Genomic DNA, 19,287 nt, shown 5'->3' with positions numbered 1-19,287 from the left:
TTTATTTTCATTCTGGACACTGGCTCTGTGGGATCATGCAAGTGAATGGTGCTGTCGTCCCCACTTGGGCTCAGTCAGCTGAGTTGGAAGAGATTTTGTGTTTGTGGTTTTCTTTTTTCTTCTTTTCTTTTTTTTTTTTTTTTTAAGAAAAGAGATGAGTGAATGCATGTCTGTTTGAAAGCAAATTCCTTTTGGAGCAAAACACCAGCAACGTGCCCTGGTGATGAGTCCTCTCTCCTCATCTTGTGAGCCTTGACCTATGGATGAGAATATTAGATAATCAAAGGTTTCTCTTGAGAAGAATCAGAGGTAAAACTCTACAATTCCCTCATCTCACAAACGCACGTTTTTCTTTTTCCCTTTTATGCTCTTGTGTTACATCTTTTTGGAAGCTGTTTTCCCATTCAAACAACCCCTACAGGGCCAGCAAGTCTGGAAGAGCTGCAGGTGTCCCCTGGCCACTGTTTAAAAAGCCTGCTTGTTAATCAGCCCCATCACGTGTCTTTTGACCCCTTTCCTGCCCTGCTCGCTTCACGTCTTTCCCTGCCAGCCACCACTGCCACTTCTAAAAGGAGGAAAAATACTGAACAGTCGGTCAAAAGGGCCATTATCCTAAGGCCTCCTTAACAAAGCCTGGGGCTTTCCAGTAAATTAGTTGAAGGTTTTGCTCGCCTCCCCCTTTCGAGATAGGGTGATTCCCTCCCCCCATCATTGGTCACTTGCAAAGCTTGGTGACTCCACTACCTTCTGTGCCACCGGACTTTCTACCAAGCATTCTTCCCAGAGCCTCTCAGCTACTCTCTTGCTAGGTCAGAACCAGTTAGGACTGTAAATCGACAAGCAGATTAGCCCGACCTACACAAAGTACAGCAAGGGGAATATTGTGGGCAATGCTGTCTGGGAGTTTAAACAGGGCTTCTAGCAAATAAATAAACCACTCCCCCCCACCCCACCAGTCCCCTATACATGATTATTGACTGTTTTGACCATGTAAATCCACCCCATATAGGAATGCTAATTCTAGGAGGTTCTGACTTGGGGAGAATTCATTTACTGGTAAGCACCAGTGTCTGGAGAAGGCTCTGGGGTTGGATAGAAGGTTCTAGATAATCTATGTCAATTACATAGTGTGGGCCTGAAATTGAAGGAAACCTGCATGTATCTGCAGGTCCTAGAGAGGAAGGTTTGTTTGCTTCCCCCCATGTCACCCTACTCCACCCAGCGCAGAAACTGGGCACCATCTGTCCCTTCACTCAGTTCATGCTCTCAGAAGCATGAAAGGAGGAAGCAGGTAAAAGTATTTTTGGTTTCCTCATGTGGTGGACCATAGAGAGAAGTAAGATGTCCTCAGAGTCACTTGGGCTGTACCAAAATGGGATTTTACTCCCAGAAAGGGCCGATGCTGGTTATTAGTAAAATGCTGTAAGTGTCCAAAAGATGGTCTTTCAATCCTTTTGTAGTAGATTTCCTATGAGAGCCCTAAGGAAAAAAGGAAAGAGGACAGACCACCTCACTTCAAGGGTGAATAAGTAAAAGAAACAGTTTGCTTTTCAATGGGCTTATAAAACTTTGCAATAGATGGTGAATGATGTATCTTTCTAGAAAAATAAAATAAAAAACTTTCTTTTCTTCTACCATTAAACATTCCTTGGGAAGACATGATTCAGAGCATTGGCTTACGTTTTAAGTAAAACCCCTTAGATACAGTCCATATAATGACAGTCTCACGGCTGGGTTTTGATGAATGATGACTAGGTCGCGGAAGTCAACAAAAACAACGCAGGGGTCAGGACACTCAGAAGCCTACTGACCTAGTAAAATGCAAAACCAAAGCTGTCTTGGGGGAGACCAAAGGAGAAGGATGTTCAGCAGTGGGATGGTTGAATGGTAAAGCGTGTGATGTTTACTCAACCATGATTTATCCGGCGGCAAATAGGCCTAGAGTTTCTGTGGCTTTATAGAATTGTAGATCGATCTGTTTCCTACAGGAGCTTAAAAACTGATGGTCTTTTGAATGACTAAGGCTCACTGACTTAAAGGTAACATGACATTTGGGGTGATTCAGTCGGTTGGACATCCAACTATTGATGTTAATTCAGGTCTTGATCTCGGGGTTGTGAGTTCGAGCCCCATGTTGGGCTCCACGCTGGGTGTGGAGCCTACTTAAAAAATAAAATAAAATAAAATATAAAATAAAAATTAAATTAAAAAAAAAAAAAAAGAAAACATGAGCGTTCCCAGACATGTTTCACTCAGCAATAGGTAGTTCACTTACAGAAACATAAGTGTTTCTCTCAATCTCTCTCTCTCAATGATCTGAAGTATATGTAGCATAAAATACACCACTTCAACTTTTTTAAATGTACAGCTCTGTGGTGCTAGGCACATTGACCTTGTTGCCTAACTCCCAGCACCACCCGCATCCGAAACTTTTCATCTTCCTATACGGAAACTACACCCATTACGCAATAATTCCCCACTCACGCATAATTTCCCCCCTGCAACCACCATTCTGCTTGCCCTCTCCGTGATCTTGACTACTCTAGGGACCTCACATAAAGCAGAATCATACAGCAATTTTCCTTTTGTGACTGGCTTATCCCACTTGGCCTGACATCCTCAAGTTTCATCGTGGTGTAACAGGTCCGTTTCCCTCGTTTTTAAGACTGAATCATATTCCGTTCTTTTTCCTTTCATAAACAACTTCATTAAGATATAGTTCACATCCTATGAAGTTCGACTCTTTAAGTATACGATTCAACGATGTTTAGTCAATTTTTCAAGTTGTGTGATCATGATTCACAGTCCATTGGTAGAACACTTCCGTCATTGGAGTGAGAAACCCCCGTGCCCATTGATCGTTCCTGCTTCCAGAGCCCATTGCCACTTCCAGCCCAAGGCAGCGTTCTTCTACTTTCTGTCTCCGTCAAGCTATTTCTCCTCGATATTTCCTATGAATGGAATCACACGTTAAGTAACCTTTTGTGCCTGTCTTCTTTCAGGTAGTATAACCTTCTGGAAATACATCCATGTTGTATCAGGGATTTATCGTTTTATTACTGAACAGTGTTTCACTGTATTGACAGACCATGTCCTTATTCATTCACCAGTTGATGGACATTTGGGTCTTTTGTACTCTTTAGCTCTTACGAATAATGCTGTGTGAACATTTGTGTGGGAGTTTTTGTGTGTCCTTAGTTTCATTTCTCTTGGGTAGATGTCTAGGAGTGGAATTGCTGGGCCAGAAGACAAAGTTATAGTTGATTTTTTAGGAAACCGTTAAACTATATTTCCCGAAGTGGCTGTAACATTAGGAGGTTTTCTTAGAGTAATGAAGCAGATCTTTCAAATGGGCTTGTTTTTTCTTTGTGACTCTTCCTAACATCAAATATTCTGTTTCTTTCCAACCCTGGCTCTAGCTCAGTCAGAAAGCCAAGCAGCAGGAGTCATGAATTAATTCCTCAAATAGTTCTCATTTTCACACCCTTAACTCACAGTGAGTCCACATTAAAACCAAACAACCTTGACATCTCAGAAGGACAGGGTTATGAAATGTCTCAGGAGACCTTGGGCAAGTCATGTCAGTCATTGAGGACCTCAACATCTCCATTTGTCCCTGAAGGAGTAGACCTAGATGATCTCTCCTGTCCATTAATGATATCTCTGGAATGTACGTGGACCCAGAACAATCCTTTGAGGTTCATCTTGATTCATACTGCCTGGGTGTGGAGATAAAGAGTTTCTCAACCATACAAATGCCAACCCAGGTAGGGAACCTCCTAACCATGGGCCCTGAAACCGGAGAAAGAGAGAGCTATCAGTGAAAGAATGGCCATTCTCTTCCTAGGGCAGGCCGAACAAGGGGACATGCTGACTTTATTACAGAAAGCTGTTTGGCCTTATATCCTTAAGGGACATTAATTAAACTGTCTTCTGTGTGTCATGCTCTTTGGAGCTGATTTTTTGAAAATCTTTATCTTCTGTCTAGAAGCAGGAGTGTATATCATTCATTGGCACACTTTCATTTTAGTAACTGTATTATTTTCCCAGGGCTGCTCTAACAAAGTACCAAGAACCAGGCAGCTTAAAACAGCAGAAAGGTACTGCCTCAAGGTTCTGGAAGCTGGAAGTCTGAGATCAAGGTGGAGGCAAGAGGCAGGCTCTCCCTAACAGCTCTGGGGTAAAACCTTTTCTTGCCTCTTCTAGCTTCTGGTGTATGCAGGCAATTCTTGGCCTTCTGGGGCTTCTAGAAGCATCGATTTAGTCACATGGCCTCTTCTCCCATTGTGTTCTCACACAGTCTTCCTTTTTTGGGTGTCTGTCTCTTCCCTCCTTTTTATGAGGACGCCAGTCACATTGGGTTAGGGACCACCTGGATGACCTCGTTTTAACTTGGTTACCTCTTTATAGACCCTACTTCCAAATAAGGTCACATTCTGAGAAACTGGGGTTAGAATGTCAATTTATCTTTCTGGGGGGAGTGGGAGAACACAAATCAACCTATAACAGTAACATTTTGAAGAAAATGAGGTTTGCTATAAGGTATCTGTCACCAAATACACAACTAACCATGTTTATGCTATAAAAGGAAGAAAAGAAAGTGTTTTCCTTCTTCAGTCCTTGATGTCTGAGTTCTGTGGCACTTGGGCACAAAGGAAGATCATAACAATCTTGAACCCTTGGCTCTCAGTCCCATGTGGTTTGAGATTCCAACATCCAGCAGTTACTTAAATAATAGCTTTCAGTTTTGGTGGAAAAAATCTATTCAGTGCTTGGAATATGATACTGTAAATTATTTAGAATATTTTATCCTGTGGAGAATTGCCTAGGACTAGAGTCGGGGGTGAGGGGAGAATGGGATGTTGGAAAAGGTTTTTTAAAACAGTGGGACACAAGGATGTAATGCCATAATCACAGGACAGGGGTTGGCTGATAAGATTCCTTGAATTTCCACAGCTCAGAGAAGAAAAAGGTAAGTTGGGTTGGCAACCGAAAGAGCTGATTATCACTTGGGGAGAAAGAAGGAGGGGAGTGGGGCTGTGCACACGTGCTGGACCAACCTTTGGCTGGCTCGCTGAGACAACCAGCCTCCAGCTCAGATGCGTCCCTCCCAGCAATTTTCAGAAGAACTTTTTCCTTTGCTTCTTCCCTGACCAGTCCCCTCTGGGGTGGCTTTGGGCATCTGCCTATGGCTTTCAGTGATTCCATCCTATCTCTTCAGCAGCCCATCCTCCTCCCCGTTAAACGCCCTCTTCTGGACCAACAGCCCACTGGAGGAGCCCACCTTCTCCATCCCATGTTCCTCTGTCCCTGATTTCCTTCTTCTATGGAGTCCACTGGAACTTCCTGCTGTTATAAGCAGAGTAACTAAGAGTTTAAGCTGGTCTCAGACACTCTCCATCTGACACAATTCATTGCAACCTGAATTTCCTTCATGTCACCTCCTTCCTGGCTAGTCTCTGCACACGGCTCTGGGTTTCAGAAGGTCTCAGAGAGAGGGCCCATGCTCCTTTTCTCCATGGCGTCTTCGAGATTACGTGTTTGCCAACGCTTTGCCACTTCACATCATCTCTTCTCCAGTGTCCTTCATTTTTTTCTATGGTTCCAAACGCCACAGCTGGCAGGATACCGCCCTTCTCCGGTTGGCTGCCGTACACACCAGACGCGAGAGCCCACAGCGTAAGTACCTTGACTTCCCTACTTGTACTAGCACAACCATTAGTCTATCAGTCTCTGGAGGTTAAAATTCTGCTGGTTATCTTTGATTCCTTCCTCTCCCCCACAGCAGCACCAACCTGGGAATTTCTGTGAGCTTCCTATGAGAAAAGGCATACAAATCCGTTAGCACACAGGGCCTGATACGGAGCGAACGTTCCCCCATGCAAGCTGTTATTTGTAAATATCTTAGTGCCCTCAGTGAATTACTAAGCAGTCAGTTCCCAGAACTCCCTCTTCACATCTTTCCAAACCATCTATCCCACATCCCTGCTTTTCCATTCCCACCGCCCCTTACCTCCTATCTGGACCAAAGATAGAAACTCCAAGCCAGTCTCCTTGTCTCTCACCCCTTCTCCCACTTCTAATCTATCTGGGATAGAAGATCCAGGTAGAGCCAATGATAAACTAGCTTGGATGACGTCATTCGGTCGCTCAGAAAAGTCGGTGCTCCCCCGTTGGTAAGTTCCCTCCTTCCTGCCAGTCCCACGCTCTGGTTTCAGCCTCATCTCCTATAACCACGCGCCAACCATACCGCATGGGGAATCTCTGCAAAGTCTCTTGCCTCTCCTCCGACCACTCTTTTGTGGATACCATTCTCTCAGTCTGGAAATTTCCCATTGTCCACAAATTGAAATCCTTCTCACCCTCCTAAGCCCCCTTTCTCTGTGAAACCACTTTTTGGGTTTCTGTCTTTTCCTTCTTTGAGCCCCCACTAATGCCGCATTACCTCCAGCTCACAGACCTCTTTTCCCTGTAGGACCTCATCCTGCGCTTTGTAAGTAGAAGTGTTCAATAAGTGTTTGTTTACTAACCCTGAACTCCTTTCTCCCCTTAAGGGGAGAGACACCTCTCTGCTGTTTGGAGCTGGAGAGAAATCAGGCATGGGATTACTTTGGCTCAAACTTCCCATGGTCCAACCCCTCCAGTATCCCAACTAACCTCTTCTCAGTATATTTTCATGTGCATACTTCCTCATTCTGCCTTTTTGCCGTTCTAATTTCAAACGACTCTAACTTACCGACCACCAAAGCACTACCTGTCCCGGCCTTTGTCCTAATTTCCCCCCATTTCACGTCTGTCTTATACAGACTGGTGCTCCTGGACTAAAACCCTAAAGAATCACTCTTCTTCAAGGTCTGATCTGTATCTGGGAACCCGAGCCCTGCGGTTAGAAGTGTCATGAAACGAACCGATAAGTAGCTAGAAGCAGAACGCTGTGTACACACCAATGACATTGCATTGCAGGATGCATTTTGGAAGTTCGAGCAAGAATTGTTTATTAAAATGCATGAGCTTACCGCGGCTTTACCGAGGAGATAACATACTTAACAGTCACTGGTGGAACCCTGCATGAGAGAACGGGTATTTTATGCGGCTCTAAGTGGGTCTTTTGAAGTATTTTTTGATTCTTTTCATTAGGCAAGATGAAGCCATCTTTAAGGCCATGTCGCTGGCATGAAAAGATTCACGTGATATGTCAGCAACTATGGAATAATGCATTTATTTTGTGTGAGCGCAGCAAAACACTTGGGGACATGGATTATTTGGCAGAAAGACTGAATTAACCCTTCCATTGCCGTCCCATGCCACAGAACTGCCAATTCCGTCACACCGTTGCCTTTGCTTCTGATCCTTATGTTCTTCCGCCTGTTTGTGTGTTAGGGATACGTTAAGTAAAGAGAGGAAGATCAAGGGGGAGCGGGAATGCTTTCTCTATGCTCAATTCTGTGAGGTGGGTGTCCCCAGCCAGGCCTTATAGAGGGAGAACTAGAGGCGCATCTAGCCTGAATCATGGGAGCAAGGGACTTCTCCAATCCCAGGGGTGCGCCATCTCCCACTGTAACTGAATCGCATGCATGTCCTTATGCCATTTTTAAATTTCTCTGGTACAGACCACTTTGTACCTACCTGCTTATCAACCCCCCGGCCCCCTGCGCCCTCCCTCCACCAATAGGTCTTGGTAAAGAGAGGCCTGGCCCCTTCTGTTTGGTTGGATGCTGACGGAGGCTAGCCAGAGTTTCCTTCCCTGTTTGTTCACATGGTTTCCTCTCACTTAGAGAAGAAGGAAAAATCGGGCTGGACTGCCAGGACTCGGACAGGGCAGCACGGCAAGACCGGAATCGTCCACCAGTGGAACCAGATGGCTGTTGCTTCCGATCCCAGTATTACCGCTGTTCAGCTGACAGGCCCTGGCAAATTCTGTGGTCCTCTGCGCGTCAGGTTTCTTCCCTGTAGAATGGGGATGGCGTCCCTCTCGTAGGGTGGCTTGGCACAGGGTAGGTACTTGAACAATGTTAGTTCCCCTTCCATCCCTCTATGCCATCTCCCCTCCCCCCAGTTCTATTCACACTAAGGAGAAATCCAGACATTGGAGCATGAGGAAGTATTCCTTATTTCCCTCTACCGTTCCCCTTTTCTCACACCCAAGCCAAACCTCAAGAACAGGTCTCCCCTCCGCTTACCTCCTCACCCTCAGTCTTGCTGTCCCTGCCAGATCTCATGGAAAGCCCAGGAATCTCAAGGGAAACCAGTCCTGAGCCTCTCAGCTGGCTGGAGGCTCACGGGCTCATCCCTGTGGACTGAAAGGCAGAGAACCCAATTGGAGTTGCCATACATTACCTCTCTGGGGAGCAGGAGGGCCAGAGGGGAGGCCGCAGGTGTGTTTCCAGGGTCTTCTTTCTATTCCGTCCCACCACATTGCCCTTACCCAGGCATGCTTACGGTGGTGACCCTGGCGCTCGCTAATTCCCCGAGGAAACACCCAGGTCAAGGTTCGGGCCCCTGGAGGAGGCGAGGAGACGGACTAGGTGGTTGGCGGTCATACTCTGTTACAAGAGTTTTTAGCCCGGGGACTCTCTCGAACTCAGTCTATCTCAGTGAGTGAGTCACTCAGGGAAAACTGTAAACACAGGTGTACTACGGGCCCGCGGAAGCCCTGGCTCACGGTCCAGGCGAGGTGTTAGACCAGCTCTCCCCAGCCCCAACCCTTCCTTCTATGTCCAGAAATCTGAAGTTCCTGGGGGTGAAGCGACGTGCCTGACGCTCAGTCCCGGGACTGAGCGGGACCAGGAATCCGCGGTCGGGAGTCCCAGCCGGGCTCCCTCGCGTCCCCCCACCGCCTCCTCCCCCGCCACAGTCACGCAGCTTTCGCGACCCGGGGGGCTCCGGACCTCGCTGTTCCACTCCCCACCCCTCGCTTTCTCGTTCCCCCGCCCAGCGGTCGGGCTTTACCGCCCCGGGGTGTAGCAGAGCCGGCGGGATGAAGGGATGCGGGACACCTCTGATACCTACACACACATTGTGCTCAAGCAAGGCGGCAAGCCCGGATCGCCGCCGCGGCGGAGGCGCGCACCGCCGCCTCTGGGGCGGGGGCAGGTGGGGGCTCGGCCCGCTGGTCGGAAGGCACCCAGCGCCGGGCCAGGGGCGGGGCCTCCCGGGCGGGCGGGTGGGCGCGGGAGGGAGGGACGGAGGGGCGGGGCGGGGAGAGTTGGGAGCGCTCGGGGCCGGGGAGCCGCAGCCGGGCCGCAGGGAGCCGGAGGCGCGCGGGCCTGCCGGGGGCGGGGGGCGCGCGGGGCGGCGGCGGGGACTGCGGAGGTGCGGCGGGAGCCCCGGCGCGCGGCGGAACCGGAGGCGGAGGGGGCGGAGCCGCGCTCGCAGCTGCCACCCGGCCTCCGGGCCCAGGCAGAGGACACCCGCCCGCGGCCGGGCACGCACCGCGCGCACTCACTCTCCAAACAATGCTCCGAGGCGCCCGGCGGGGCGGCTGGCGGCTGGGCGACCGGCGGCGAGGCCGGGGGAGCGCGGCCCCGAGGTGAGCCCGCGACGCTTTCTCCAAATCCCGTCTCTTTTTGTCTGGCGAACGCGGCCGCAGAGGGGAGCCCCGGGGCGGCGGGGAGCGCCTTGGTGCCCGAGAGGGCGACTCCCCTTTCGGCTTCCCCCGGGGTGACAGGCGGCCGCTGGCGGAGGGTGGAGCGTCCGGACCGCGTGCGCCCGGGGGTTGTGCTCCAGGTTGGAGGCGCTGAGCCGGGAGCACACGGGAGCCGGAGGGTGTTTTGGATTCATTCGAGAATCGCGCTTTTTTAAAACGGGGAAACTTTCCTTCGAGTTCGGGGAGGGGAAGCCGCCTGTTCAGCCAGTCTTGTTGGGCTCGCTCTTCTGTCTGGGGCAAGAGACCGAAGCGCTTTGCGAGTTGCTAATGGGGAAGACTTCATTTCTGCGGCAGGAGTATTGTCAAAGGAGCGGAGAGGGAGAGGCCGCCGGAGCTGCTAGGACGGGGACCCCGGGGGCGAGATGGTTTGGGGCCCCAGGGTAGCCGCCTCGTGCGCTGCCCCGGCTTAGATGTCAGCCTCCGAGCCCCCAGAGGGAACGAGATGATGCCTTTCTCCCGAGCGCTGGCTGAGCCCCCTGAAAGGCGTACTGTGGGCATGTTCCTAACCTTTGCTCCTGCTGCTTGTGTCCCCAGCTGGACACACACTGAGAAAACAGAACCTCTCCACCTCTCCGCTTTCAGGTCCTGTAAAAGGGAATGGAGGCAGGGCCGGCCAAATGTGTTTATTTTTCTCAGGTAGAGCTCAGCCGGCGAAGGCATGGCTTTGCAGAGCTGGAAAGCCCAAAGGTGTACCAGCCAGGAGTTTTGCAATGAGATCAGGGCAGAGCAGGCTCCCCGGACCTTATTGATCACTGGCCCGAGCTATGGTGGCAGCCTTTTCCCTTTTTGAGAGGGAAATTTGACAGGAAGCCCTGGGGAATTCGGTAGCTACTTTGTTATCAGGGGATCCTGTGGAATTCGGCTATCCTCCTTACTGGTTTAGGCTGTAGTGTAACCCACGAAAATCACATTCCTACCACTGCGATTAGGTTACATAGCATTGCAGAAGGAAAAAATAAAATTAAAAGTTGGGCAAATATCGTGACACCCTCTGTGGGGGGGGGTTGGGAGAGGGTGTTAGGGAGGTGTGTTAAGGTTGTCATTTTGTTCTTTCTTCCCTGGCAACCCCTGCTAGTGGAGTATTGAAATCCAGACACCTTCCACATGTACTTTTCTTTTTCAATGTTGCATTAATTTAATCTTCAAATATAGAGAGATAGAGATAGTTATATGAATAAAGATACAGATATGATACATATATTTATTTATTAGATGAATATTTTCTGGAATTCTGTCACTTCAGGGTAAGGCATTAATAGCCTTTGATGCAAGTGTGAGGGGCATTTTGAGCCACAAGATTTAATTTTATGGATCTGGCCACCATTCTTCAGATTCTTTCGAAATGGGATGGGAGTGTGTCTGACAACTTCAGTCTTGCAAACTGTAGCCACAAATCCCGTGCAGAAGTTTGCAGAGGCAAAGCTATTTTATCATGACTTGGATCAGAAAGAATGCTGGGATCTTTTTCTAATCTTACACTGCTGCCTCCCACTGAAATGGGGGAATTTGCATAATTCTGGGGGCTGCCTCCCCTCTGAGGTAAGGAATGTGGGCAGGAAGGTGCCATTCCCAGGCTGTGGAGAGTCGGCACTGGGGGGCCCAGCACTGTTACCACTCTGAGAGCGCCACTTGAGTTTTTCACCATCTTTCACTGAAAACAAATAGGTGATAATTCCAGGCAAAGAGCTCTCTAGACAGAACTGGAAAAGGATCTTTTCTGGCTTGACTTGATGGTAAATTCTGTTTGCTGTGACTGTGAAACCAGTTTTAACAGGAGGCAGTGAGTCTGTGATGGTGGAAGTCTATAGCTTCATTCTGTTCTCGTAGTCAAAGACTTCCCCCAAAAACCTTTGCATCTCTCAGCAGTGGTGTAGAGAGCTGTGCCCATGTCAGAGAATCTCAGAGCTGGGCACGGGAGCCCAGACAGTGTGCGTAAGCCGGCGAACATTCTGAAGGAAGCTGCCTGTACCTCAGTCAGCCAGAGCTGATCCAAAGTCCCAGGGCTGTTGTGGGCCATCGGGGACAGAGAATGGGGCACTCTGGCACCAAGCAGATGTGACAGGTTTGTGCTCTGGGTTGCCTGTGGGGGGAGGAAATGAGGGGCGGCCACCCCAGACTGCCTCTCTGTGAGTCTGTGGTAGCCCTGAGGAAGTGGTTGGATGCCCATCTCCACAGATAGCTCAGCCTTATAAGGAGCTGCAGGAACATGAAAGGCTCCCACAGAACGGGCTTCTGAGTGTTTTTTCCCCATCTCACCAACGGGGCTTGGGAGCCTTTGCCTGCAGTGAAGGGGAGCCCTCTTTCCCTGTGGTCAGGAAGCCAACTGCTCTCTAGGAGAGGACCAACTCCCTGCCTTGAGGCAGGGATATGGACACTTGCTCTCTGAATACCAGCGTGCTTCCTCTACTTCCCACAAATTCAGCAGCAGAGCCTAAAGCTCTCTGTGGCTCAAGATTATGGGAGGAAAGGAAAATCCTTGCTCTCCTCCTCTGCTTGTTGAAGCTTAGTGACCTCTTCTGGGGAACTTGGTGAGGCGTGAACCTGCTACTGGAGTGTATTTAGGGGAGGAGAAGAACCCAACCCACAACCGTCTTAAAGAGAGGGATGCCTAAGCCCCCACCAGCAGTTGCTGAAAGGCAAACAGTTGCCTTTATTTTGGAGTGTTCATTTAGCTTCATGAGGCAGTGGCTTCACAGTGATCCTTGGAGGGAAAGGAGGCAAATTTAGCTCTGGTCCTTGGTGACTAAACACCCCAGTCTGTGAGTGTGGAGCACTGGAAAGAGAGCACTCTTCCCGCAGATGCTGGAATGCGCTCCTGGCTCATTCCTCGGGGTTAGTCCTGTTGATAATTTGTCCGGCATCAGCCCCAAAGCAAGTTCTCCCTGGAGGAGAGTGGAGAGCAACCCCCAGGGCAGAACTCCCTTTTTGATGAGAATCTGATCGCCCGCAGTTTGTAGAGATGATTTTCTCAGGAACGTTTTCCTTCTGAGGAGGCCAGTTCATTTAAATGAGGGAAGGAGAACGAGGAGCGGCAAACAGGCAATGGGCAGCCACCGTGTGTCATGAATGACGTGATGAAAGTTGAAGGGCTTCCAGCACAGTTGGCCTTTTGCCTTCTAGAACCACCAAACTCCCTGCGTCTTTTGGACAAGTCTTAGTTTATGTCACTGCCGTTGTTTCCCCATCTGTAAAATGGGGATAACAGCTCCCTGCCGGGCTGTTATTCAGGCGAATTGGCTAATATCTGCAACCCCTTTGAGCTCATCTTCAACAGGTGAATTTACTAGGTTCTCTGGGAGAACCCTCTGCTCCCTGTTTTGAGTCAGAGACAACTTTTTTTTTTTTTTAAGATTTTATTTATTTATTTGACAGAGAGAGATCACAAGTGGGCAGAGAGTCAGGCAGAGAGAAAGAGAGGAGGAAGCAGGCTCCCTGCTGAGCAGAGAGCCTGATGCGGGACTCGATCCCAAGACCCTGAGATCATGACCCGAGCCAAAGGCAGCGGCTTAACCCATTGAGCCACCCAGGCACCCCCAGAGACAACTCTTGCAACAAGCAGGCTGCCTTACCCCTAGGGCTATCGTAGGGAAAAATAATTGTGTGATAACCTCTTCCCTCTGTTACATTTTACCTGGCTACCCTTAGACCAGAGGGCTGTGGTCATCAGGCATTTCTCTTTCTGTTTCCCTCCTTGGCCTGCAGCCTCAGCTCTGCTGACCTCCCTGAGCACTGGGTTGAAGTAAGGGGAGGAGGGCCAATTCCTAAGATGCTGGACCTCCTAACTCAGTTCCCCTGAGGGCAGGCCGGTGCCACACCTCTCCCCTTTCTCATCCATCCAGTGTCCGTGGGGCCAGAGGTATGGCTTCCAAAGCTAGGCTCAGGGCCCAGGCCTTCCTGCCCACTCACACAGTCCTTGGTATGAAGTCGTGGCTTGTCCTCTGGAAGCCACCATGTTTATTTGCTGTACAGCTTTGTAGTTCTAGTCCCCAGCGCTAGACCCCTTCGGCCCTGGGGACTGAAATGCCGACTGGTCTCTGTACTCCCGTCCCAGAGCTGTGTTTGGTTTTTACAGCTTCTGATAAAGCCGCCCCACTGGAGAGTGACTAAGAGCCTTATGGCCAATAGGTGAGGGCCTCTGAAAACGCGGAATGCTAATCTTTACCTTTTTTTTCTCCTCCTTTCCTCCTTCCTCCCCCTTTCACTCCCCCTCGAAATAATCAGACTGCGGCTGGTAATGCAGCTGTCCTCGGGCTGGGCAGCCCTCTGATCAGCCCAGTGTCCTGCTACTGTTCCAGGAGGCCACCCTGCGACCCACCTCTGCGTCCCCCAGAAGCCCACGCCGGAGAGCCAAGCGCAAGATGAACCAGCGCGCCGCGGGCTCAAGATGCACCAGACTGTCCGCCTGAGCGCCGAGAGCCCGAAGATGTCTGCGTGCAGTGACTTTGTGGAGCACATCTGGAAGCCCGGGTCCTGCAAGAACTGCTTCTGCCTGAGGAGTGACCACCAGCTGGCGCCCGGCCAGCCCCAGCCCAGAGCCGGCCACCTGCCCCCTCCGCCTCGCCTGCCCCCCAGGCCTGACACCTGCCGCCTGGAAGATGAAGCCGTGAACGGCTCGCCCTACTCCAAGCCCACCATCGCCGTGAAGCCCACCATGATGAGCGCCGACGCCTCCGATGTGTGGGCAGAGGCAAACCTGAGCGCCGACGTCTCGCAGGTGAGGCTGACTAACGCCTGTGGTATTTTTACAGGGGCTGCTCTTGCTGTAACGGGATGGCTGGCCGGCGGCCAGGGAGGGCTGTTAGAGCATGACTCCCGAGCGGTGGCCTCCGGTCGGCCCACCCCACGACTGCTCCTTCCCAACTCCTGCCCTCTGTTCCTAGCTGCGCTCCCGTCCGTCTGTCCCTTCAGGCTGAGAACCATCAGTCCGGTCCCGCAAGTGGCACTGGAGAGTGTCTTAATTATGTAACTGGTGGCACACAAAAATGCAGCTTTAAAAAGAAAAAGGTTTTAAATTTTTTTTATCGCTGGTTTACAATGCATACACGAGTGGCAGTGATGGCATAAGGAATGCCCCACGTCCACGGACATGAGCGTCCGCGGATGGACTCATGACCCCGTCTTGCTTCCTCTCGGCCCCCAGCCCCACCCTCTCCTCCCTGGGATTTTAAAGCACACCCCAGGCATTGCACCATTTCTGCCCATGTCTTTAAAAAATAAAGTCTTGGGGCGCCTGGGTGGCTCAGTGGGTTAAAGCCTCTGCCTTTGGCTCAGGTCATGATCCCAGGATCCTGGGATCGAGCCCCGCATCGGGCTCTCTGCTCAGCAGGGAGCCTGCTTCCTCCTCTCTCTCTCTGCCTGCCTCTCTGCCTACTTGTGATCTCTGTCTGTCAAATAAATAAATAAAATCTTTTTTTTAAAAAAAATAAATAAATAATTTTAAAAAATAAATAAATAAAGTCTTCCTAAAAAAGGGAACCACAAGGCCATGATCACACTTGACCTGTGAGTGGTCATCCCTTCATATCCACTTCCCAGCCGGTGTTGATGTTTCCTGTTGAGAAGCTTGGATTTCAGCAGTTTTGACCTGGGAACCCTAGAGACCGTTATATCCCCAGAGATTAAACTGATCTGCTCATCCCACAGGTCCCCCTTACAGAAGTATAATTATTTAGAGGGCATGTAGGGCCTGCTGCCTCTAGACAGGTCCAGGAAGCTGGAAGTCTAGGATATCTAAGAACCTCTGGGGACTTGTTTGACCTTTTTGCCTATTCTGCTTTTCCTAAACCATCATGCTGAGTGGATCAGGAAGGGTGTTTGAGCCTATGTGAAATCAGAGGTCAGTTTTAAATTGGAGGAGGCTTAACTGAGGAGCGGCATTTCCTGTGGTTGCACTTAGTTCCATGTCCTGCCAGAACCACTCCATCAGTCGGAAGCTGGTTACACCCATTCACCAGGCTGCACTCAGGACCTCTGGTCTTCGCACACATAAGCTGGGGACTCCTTCAGTGCAGAATCATCTTGGAAAGGAGGCGAATGGCGGCCCAACTTTGAGGCCACTTCTTAAAGTTTTGGGGTACGGGGAAGCTTTAGAAGGGGAGGGCAAGGGGACCGTGACTTCAGTAATGGGAATGACCGATATACTTCTTTTTTTTTTTTTTGAGAGAGAGAGAGTGTGTGTGTATGTGTGCATGAGTGGGGGGAGGGGCAGCGGAAGAGAGAGAATCTCAAGTAGATTCCATACTTAGTATGGAGCCCCACATGAGGCTTGACCTCATGACCCCAAGATCATGACCTGAGCTAAAATCAAGAGTTGGACGCTTAACCAGCTGAGCCACCCAGGTGTCCCATGACCAACCTGCATCTTTGTCTCAGAGCTCAACTAGTCCAGCCCCTTATGCAGTTCGGGCTGAGTCACACTACCTGTAACTTGGAGGGGGAGTAGCTCTTCGGCATGGCCCAGAGAGCAGTAAGGGAGCTGGGGACCCAGTTCAGAAACCAGCCCTCACTCTCCTGCCCCACCACCCTCCCAAGCTGTTTCAAAAAGCCCCATGACTTTGGTTTCTTCAGGATTGTACGTGACACAGTTATCAAAAAACTAACAGACATAAAACAAAAAGGCAACTAAACTCAAAATTCTGTTTTCAAAGCTCTTAGAATTTCTCTCATTGGGCCATTTTGAGGGAGAAGGCAGAATGTCCTTTTTTAGATTTTTTTTTCCCCCTGCCTCACAGACTTAAGCCAAAAGAATTACAGACCCAGGGTGGGAAGCACAGCTCAGTGTCTGGGAAGACCACTGGCTCCAGGGGGTCCCCAGCCATGAAGAGAGTCTGTGGGGAGATCAGAAGGTAGGCGTGCTCTGCAGGGAGGGAGCTCTGCCGCACGGAAGACCATTCACAATGTCATGGCACTTCCCTCTCACTTTTTCTCTCTTCCTTTTTTCTCTGACAAGGTCTAATGTAAGTCTTTTAACCTTGGGGCTGTGTAGGTCATCTGGAGACGAGCCCCCGGCAAGCTCCCCCTCCCGCAGCAGGACGACGTGCCGATAGTTTACCTGGGCAGCTTCCGAGGCGTCCAGAAGGCCGCCGGGCCCTCTGCCTCCACAGATGGGCACGCTCGCTGCCCCCCCGCCTATGCCATGGTGGGGCTGCACAGCCTAGAGGCCCGGGGGGAGCGGCCTACCGCCTTCCACCCCGTGAGTTTCTCCCCTGAGAAGGTGGGGCGAGAAGAGAAGCCCATGTTTCCCTACCAAGAGCTGACCTCGGCTCAGGAGAGCTTCCGCCAGAAGGTGGCTGCCTTTGCTGGGATGACGTCTGGCTGTCCCAAGGGCCCTGGGCCCTGCCCCTCCCCGCAGCCCCTGCGAGAGTCCCTGCCCTTGGAGGGTGACAGCGATCAGAGGTGCTCACCTTCGGGGGACAGCGAAGGGGGCGAGTATTGCTCCATTCTGGACTGTTGCCCCGGGAGCCCCATTGCCACGGACACGTCACAGGCCGAGAGTTCTCGGTGCAGACCCGGCAGAGGGGACCGCTCCCCGCCGTGCTGGGAGCAGGGAGTGTGTGCGGGGCCCCCCGAGGAGGAGAAGCGGGCTCTGGGCTTCCGGAGGGAGGGTTCCGCAGAGAACCCGCCCCGCCTGGCCCCCAAGAAGCTGTCCCTGACCTCCGAGGCTGCCAGCTCTTCTGACGGCCTCTCCTGTGGGAGCGCCAGTAGCGGGGCCAGCAGCCCCTTCGCACCTCATCTGGACAGTGACTACTGCTCCCTCACGAAGGAGCCTGCGCCAGGGAAGCCGCAGGACGCAGGCTGCCACTTGGCAACCTCTAACAGAGGCCTTGGACTAACGGGGGAACCCCAGCCTCCAGCCCACCCCCGAGAGGCGGTACAGCCTGAACCCATCTATGCCGAGAGCACCAAGAGGAAGAAGGTGGTTCCGGCACCTTCCAAGCCACAGGCCGCAGTGGAACAGGCAGCAGCGGCTCGGGGCCAGGGCCAGGGCCAAGGCCAGGGCCAGGGCCAGGTACGGACAGCTAACGCCTGGGCTCAGAAATCAGCATCTGGCTGGGGCCGGGACCGGGAAGGCCCAGACATGGCTCCCCAGGTGGCAGCCACCATCACAGTCATGGCAGCCCACCCAGAAGAGGACCACCGGACAATCTACCTGAGCAGCCCTGACTCCGCCGTGGGGGTACAGTGGCCACGCGGGCCCATGAGCCAGGACTCTGAGGCAGGGGAAGAGGAGGCTTCAGCTGGACAGGGGACAAGCTCCAGGGAAGGCGCCCGTCCCGATGCCAGTGAGAACACGCCCAAGGGGAAGCCTGCCATTCCCCCCAAGCTGTCCAAAAGTAGCCCTGGAGGGTCCCCCGTGTCGCCGTCTACCTCCCCATTCTCGGACCTCAGCGAGGGGAGCTCCACAGGTGGTCCCGGGCCCCACGCTTCCTCCAGGGCCCCCACAGACTCTGCTGCTTCCTGCCGGGCCAACGGCGTCGCTGCCACCGGTGACTCTGCCCGGTGCCCCCCGCCTGCTGCCGCCGCCTCGACCTTGGACCAGAGGAGGCCCCGGTACCAGACGGGAGCCTGGAGCCGCCAGTGCCGGATAGAGGAAGAGGAGGAGGTAGAGCACGAGCTATTGAGTAAAAGCTGGGGCAGAGAGATGGAAAATGGCACCACGGAGCCCTTGAGCTCCTCCACCTGGCACCGTCTCCGCCCCACGGACAGCTCCTCTGCGCAGAGCAGCAAAGTTGGGACTGGGATGAGTAAGTCGGCCTCTTTTGCCTTCGAGTTCCCCAAGGACAGAAGTGGGATTGAGGTATTCTCACCTCCGCCACCGCCTCCAAAGTCGAGGTGAGTACACTGGTCTGTGTGTCCCTCGGGGCCCTTCCAGAAAACTTTGCTCTTGTCCTAGACCAGAAGCCCTCAGGCCCAAGCTCTGAGTCCACGCTCTGGGCACCAGCACCAAAGGCCGTTGTGCCTTTATATAAGCTTCTGAGTTGTTCATGTTTGTGCTCAGCAAACAAGCCTACCAGGAGGGCCCTGCCCGGTCTTTTTGAAACCACTCTTTCCAAGAAGCACCGCCAAGCTGGTCCTCCTCTCTCCTGGTGCTCAGAGCTGTGGAAGCTGGTGCTGTTTTCCTCCCCGTCTCTCTGAAATCTCTCTAGCAGGCTTTTCTAGGGAAAGGCCTCAATTCCCCATTTCTTTAGACATGCAAAAGAAGGCCAGGGGAAGACTACAAGGCAGCATTTGGAGAGGCAAAGAGATGGGGAGGCCCATGGGCGCTGCCAAATGTGTTCCAGAAACAGTTAGGCCTTAGAGCCAAGAGCAGAATACTAGGAGGCTCTGCACGTGGTTAGTAACCTTCAGATGTGGGTTTTTACGGGGAGGAAAAAAAAAGGAGTTCATTTGAGCACGCTGAAACTTACAGCTTTTCTACCGCTTCTCTGCAGTCTCCTGCCAGTTTAAAGTACCTTTCAAAGGCCTAAGAAAAAATAAGTGCCTTTTTAAAGATATTGAGTTGTGTGTGGAATATAAATTCTGGGAAAACATAATTTCCCTCTTATTCCAGCAAAGTGGATTTCTACCAGGGAAAAGAAAAACCTTGCTGTGTTTTTTCGTTGTTGTTGTTGTTGTTATTGTTTTGTCTTTAAAATGACAGC

General features: G+C 51.6%; 1 protein-coding gene and 1 long non-coding RNA gene across 2 annotated transcripts in view; one reads left to right on the top strand and one right to left on the bottom strand.

Moving 5' to 3' along the window:
* Positions 1-242: 242 nt before the first annotated feature.
* LOC122889124 lies at positions 243-9,076 on the bottom strand. Its single transcript, XR_006380815.1, has 4 exons — positions 9,010-9,076; positions 8,181-8,297; positions 4,570-5,816; positions 243-257 (listed from the first exon to the last, which is right to left on the bottom strand). It is a non-coding gene; the product is annotated as an uncharacterized LOC122889124 (long non-coding RNA).
* A 304-nt stretch (positions 9,077-9,380) lies between these two features.
* The window catches only part of PRAG1 (PEAK1 related, kinase-activating pseudokinase 1), a 47,186-nt gene continuing 37,279 nt past the window's right edge, over positions 9,381-19,287 (top strand). The window contains exons 1-3 of the mRNA XM_044225541.1: positions 9,381-9,529; positions 13,868-14,360; positions 16,632-18,478. Coding sequence (XP_044081476.1) covers positions 14,031-14,360; positions 16,632-18,478 — 2,177 coding nt within the window. The 5' untranslated portion in view covers positions 9,381-9,529; positions 13,868-14,030. The remainder of the gene's footprint in view (positions 9,530-13,867; positions 14,361-16,631; positions 18,479-19,287) is intronic.

This window comes from Neovison vison, chromosome 11, assembly GCF_020171115.1.
Source record: "Neovison vison isolate M4711 chromosome 11, ASM_NN_V1, whole genome shotgun sequence".
Classification (NCBI taxonomy): domain Eukaryota; kingdom Metazoa; phylum Chordata; class Mammalia; order Carnivora; family Mustelidae; genus Neogale; species Neogale vison.
The sequence above is the reverse complement of the archived record's forward strand: the minus strand, read 5'-3'. Positions and strand labels throughout refer to the sequence as shown.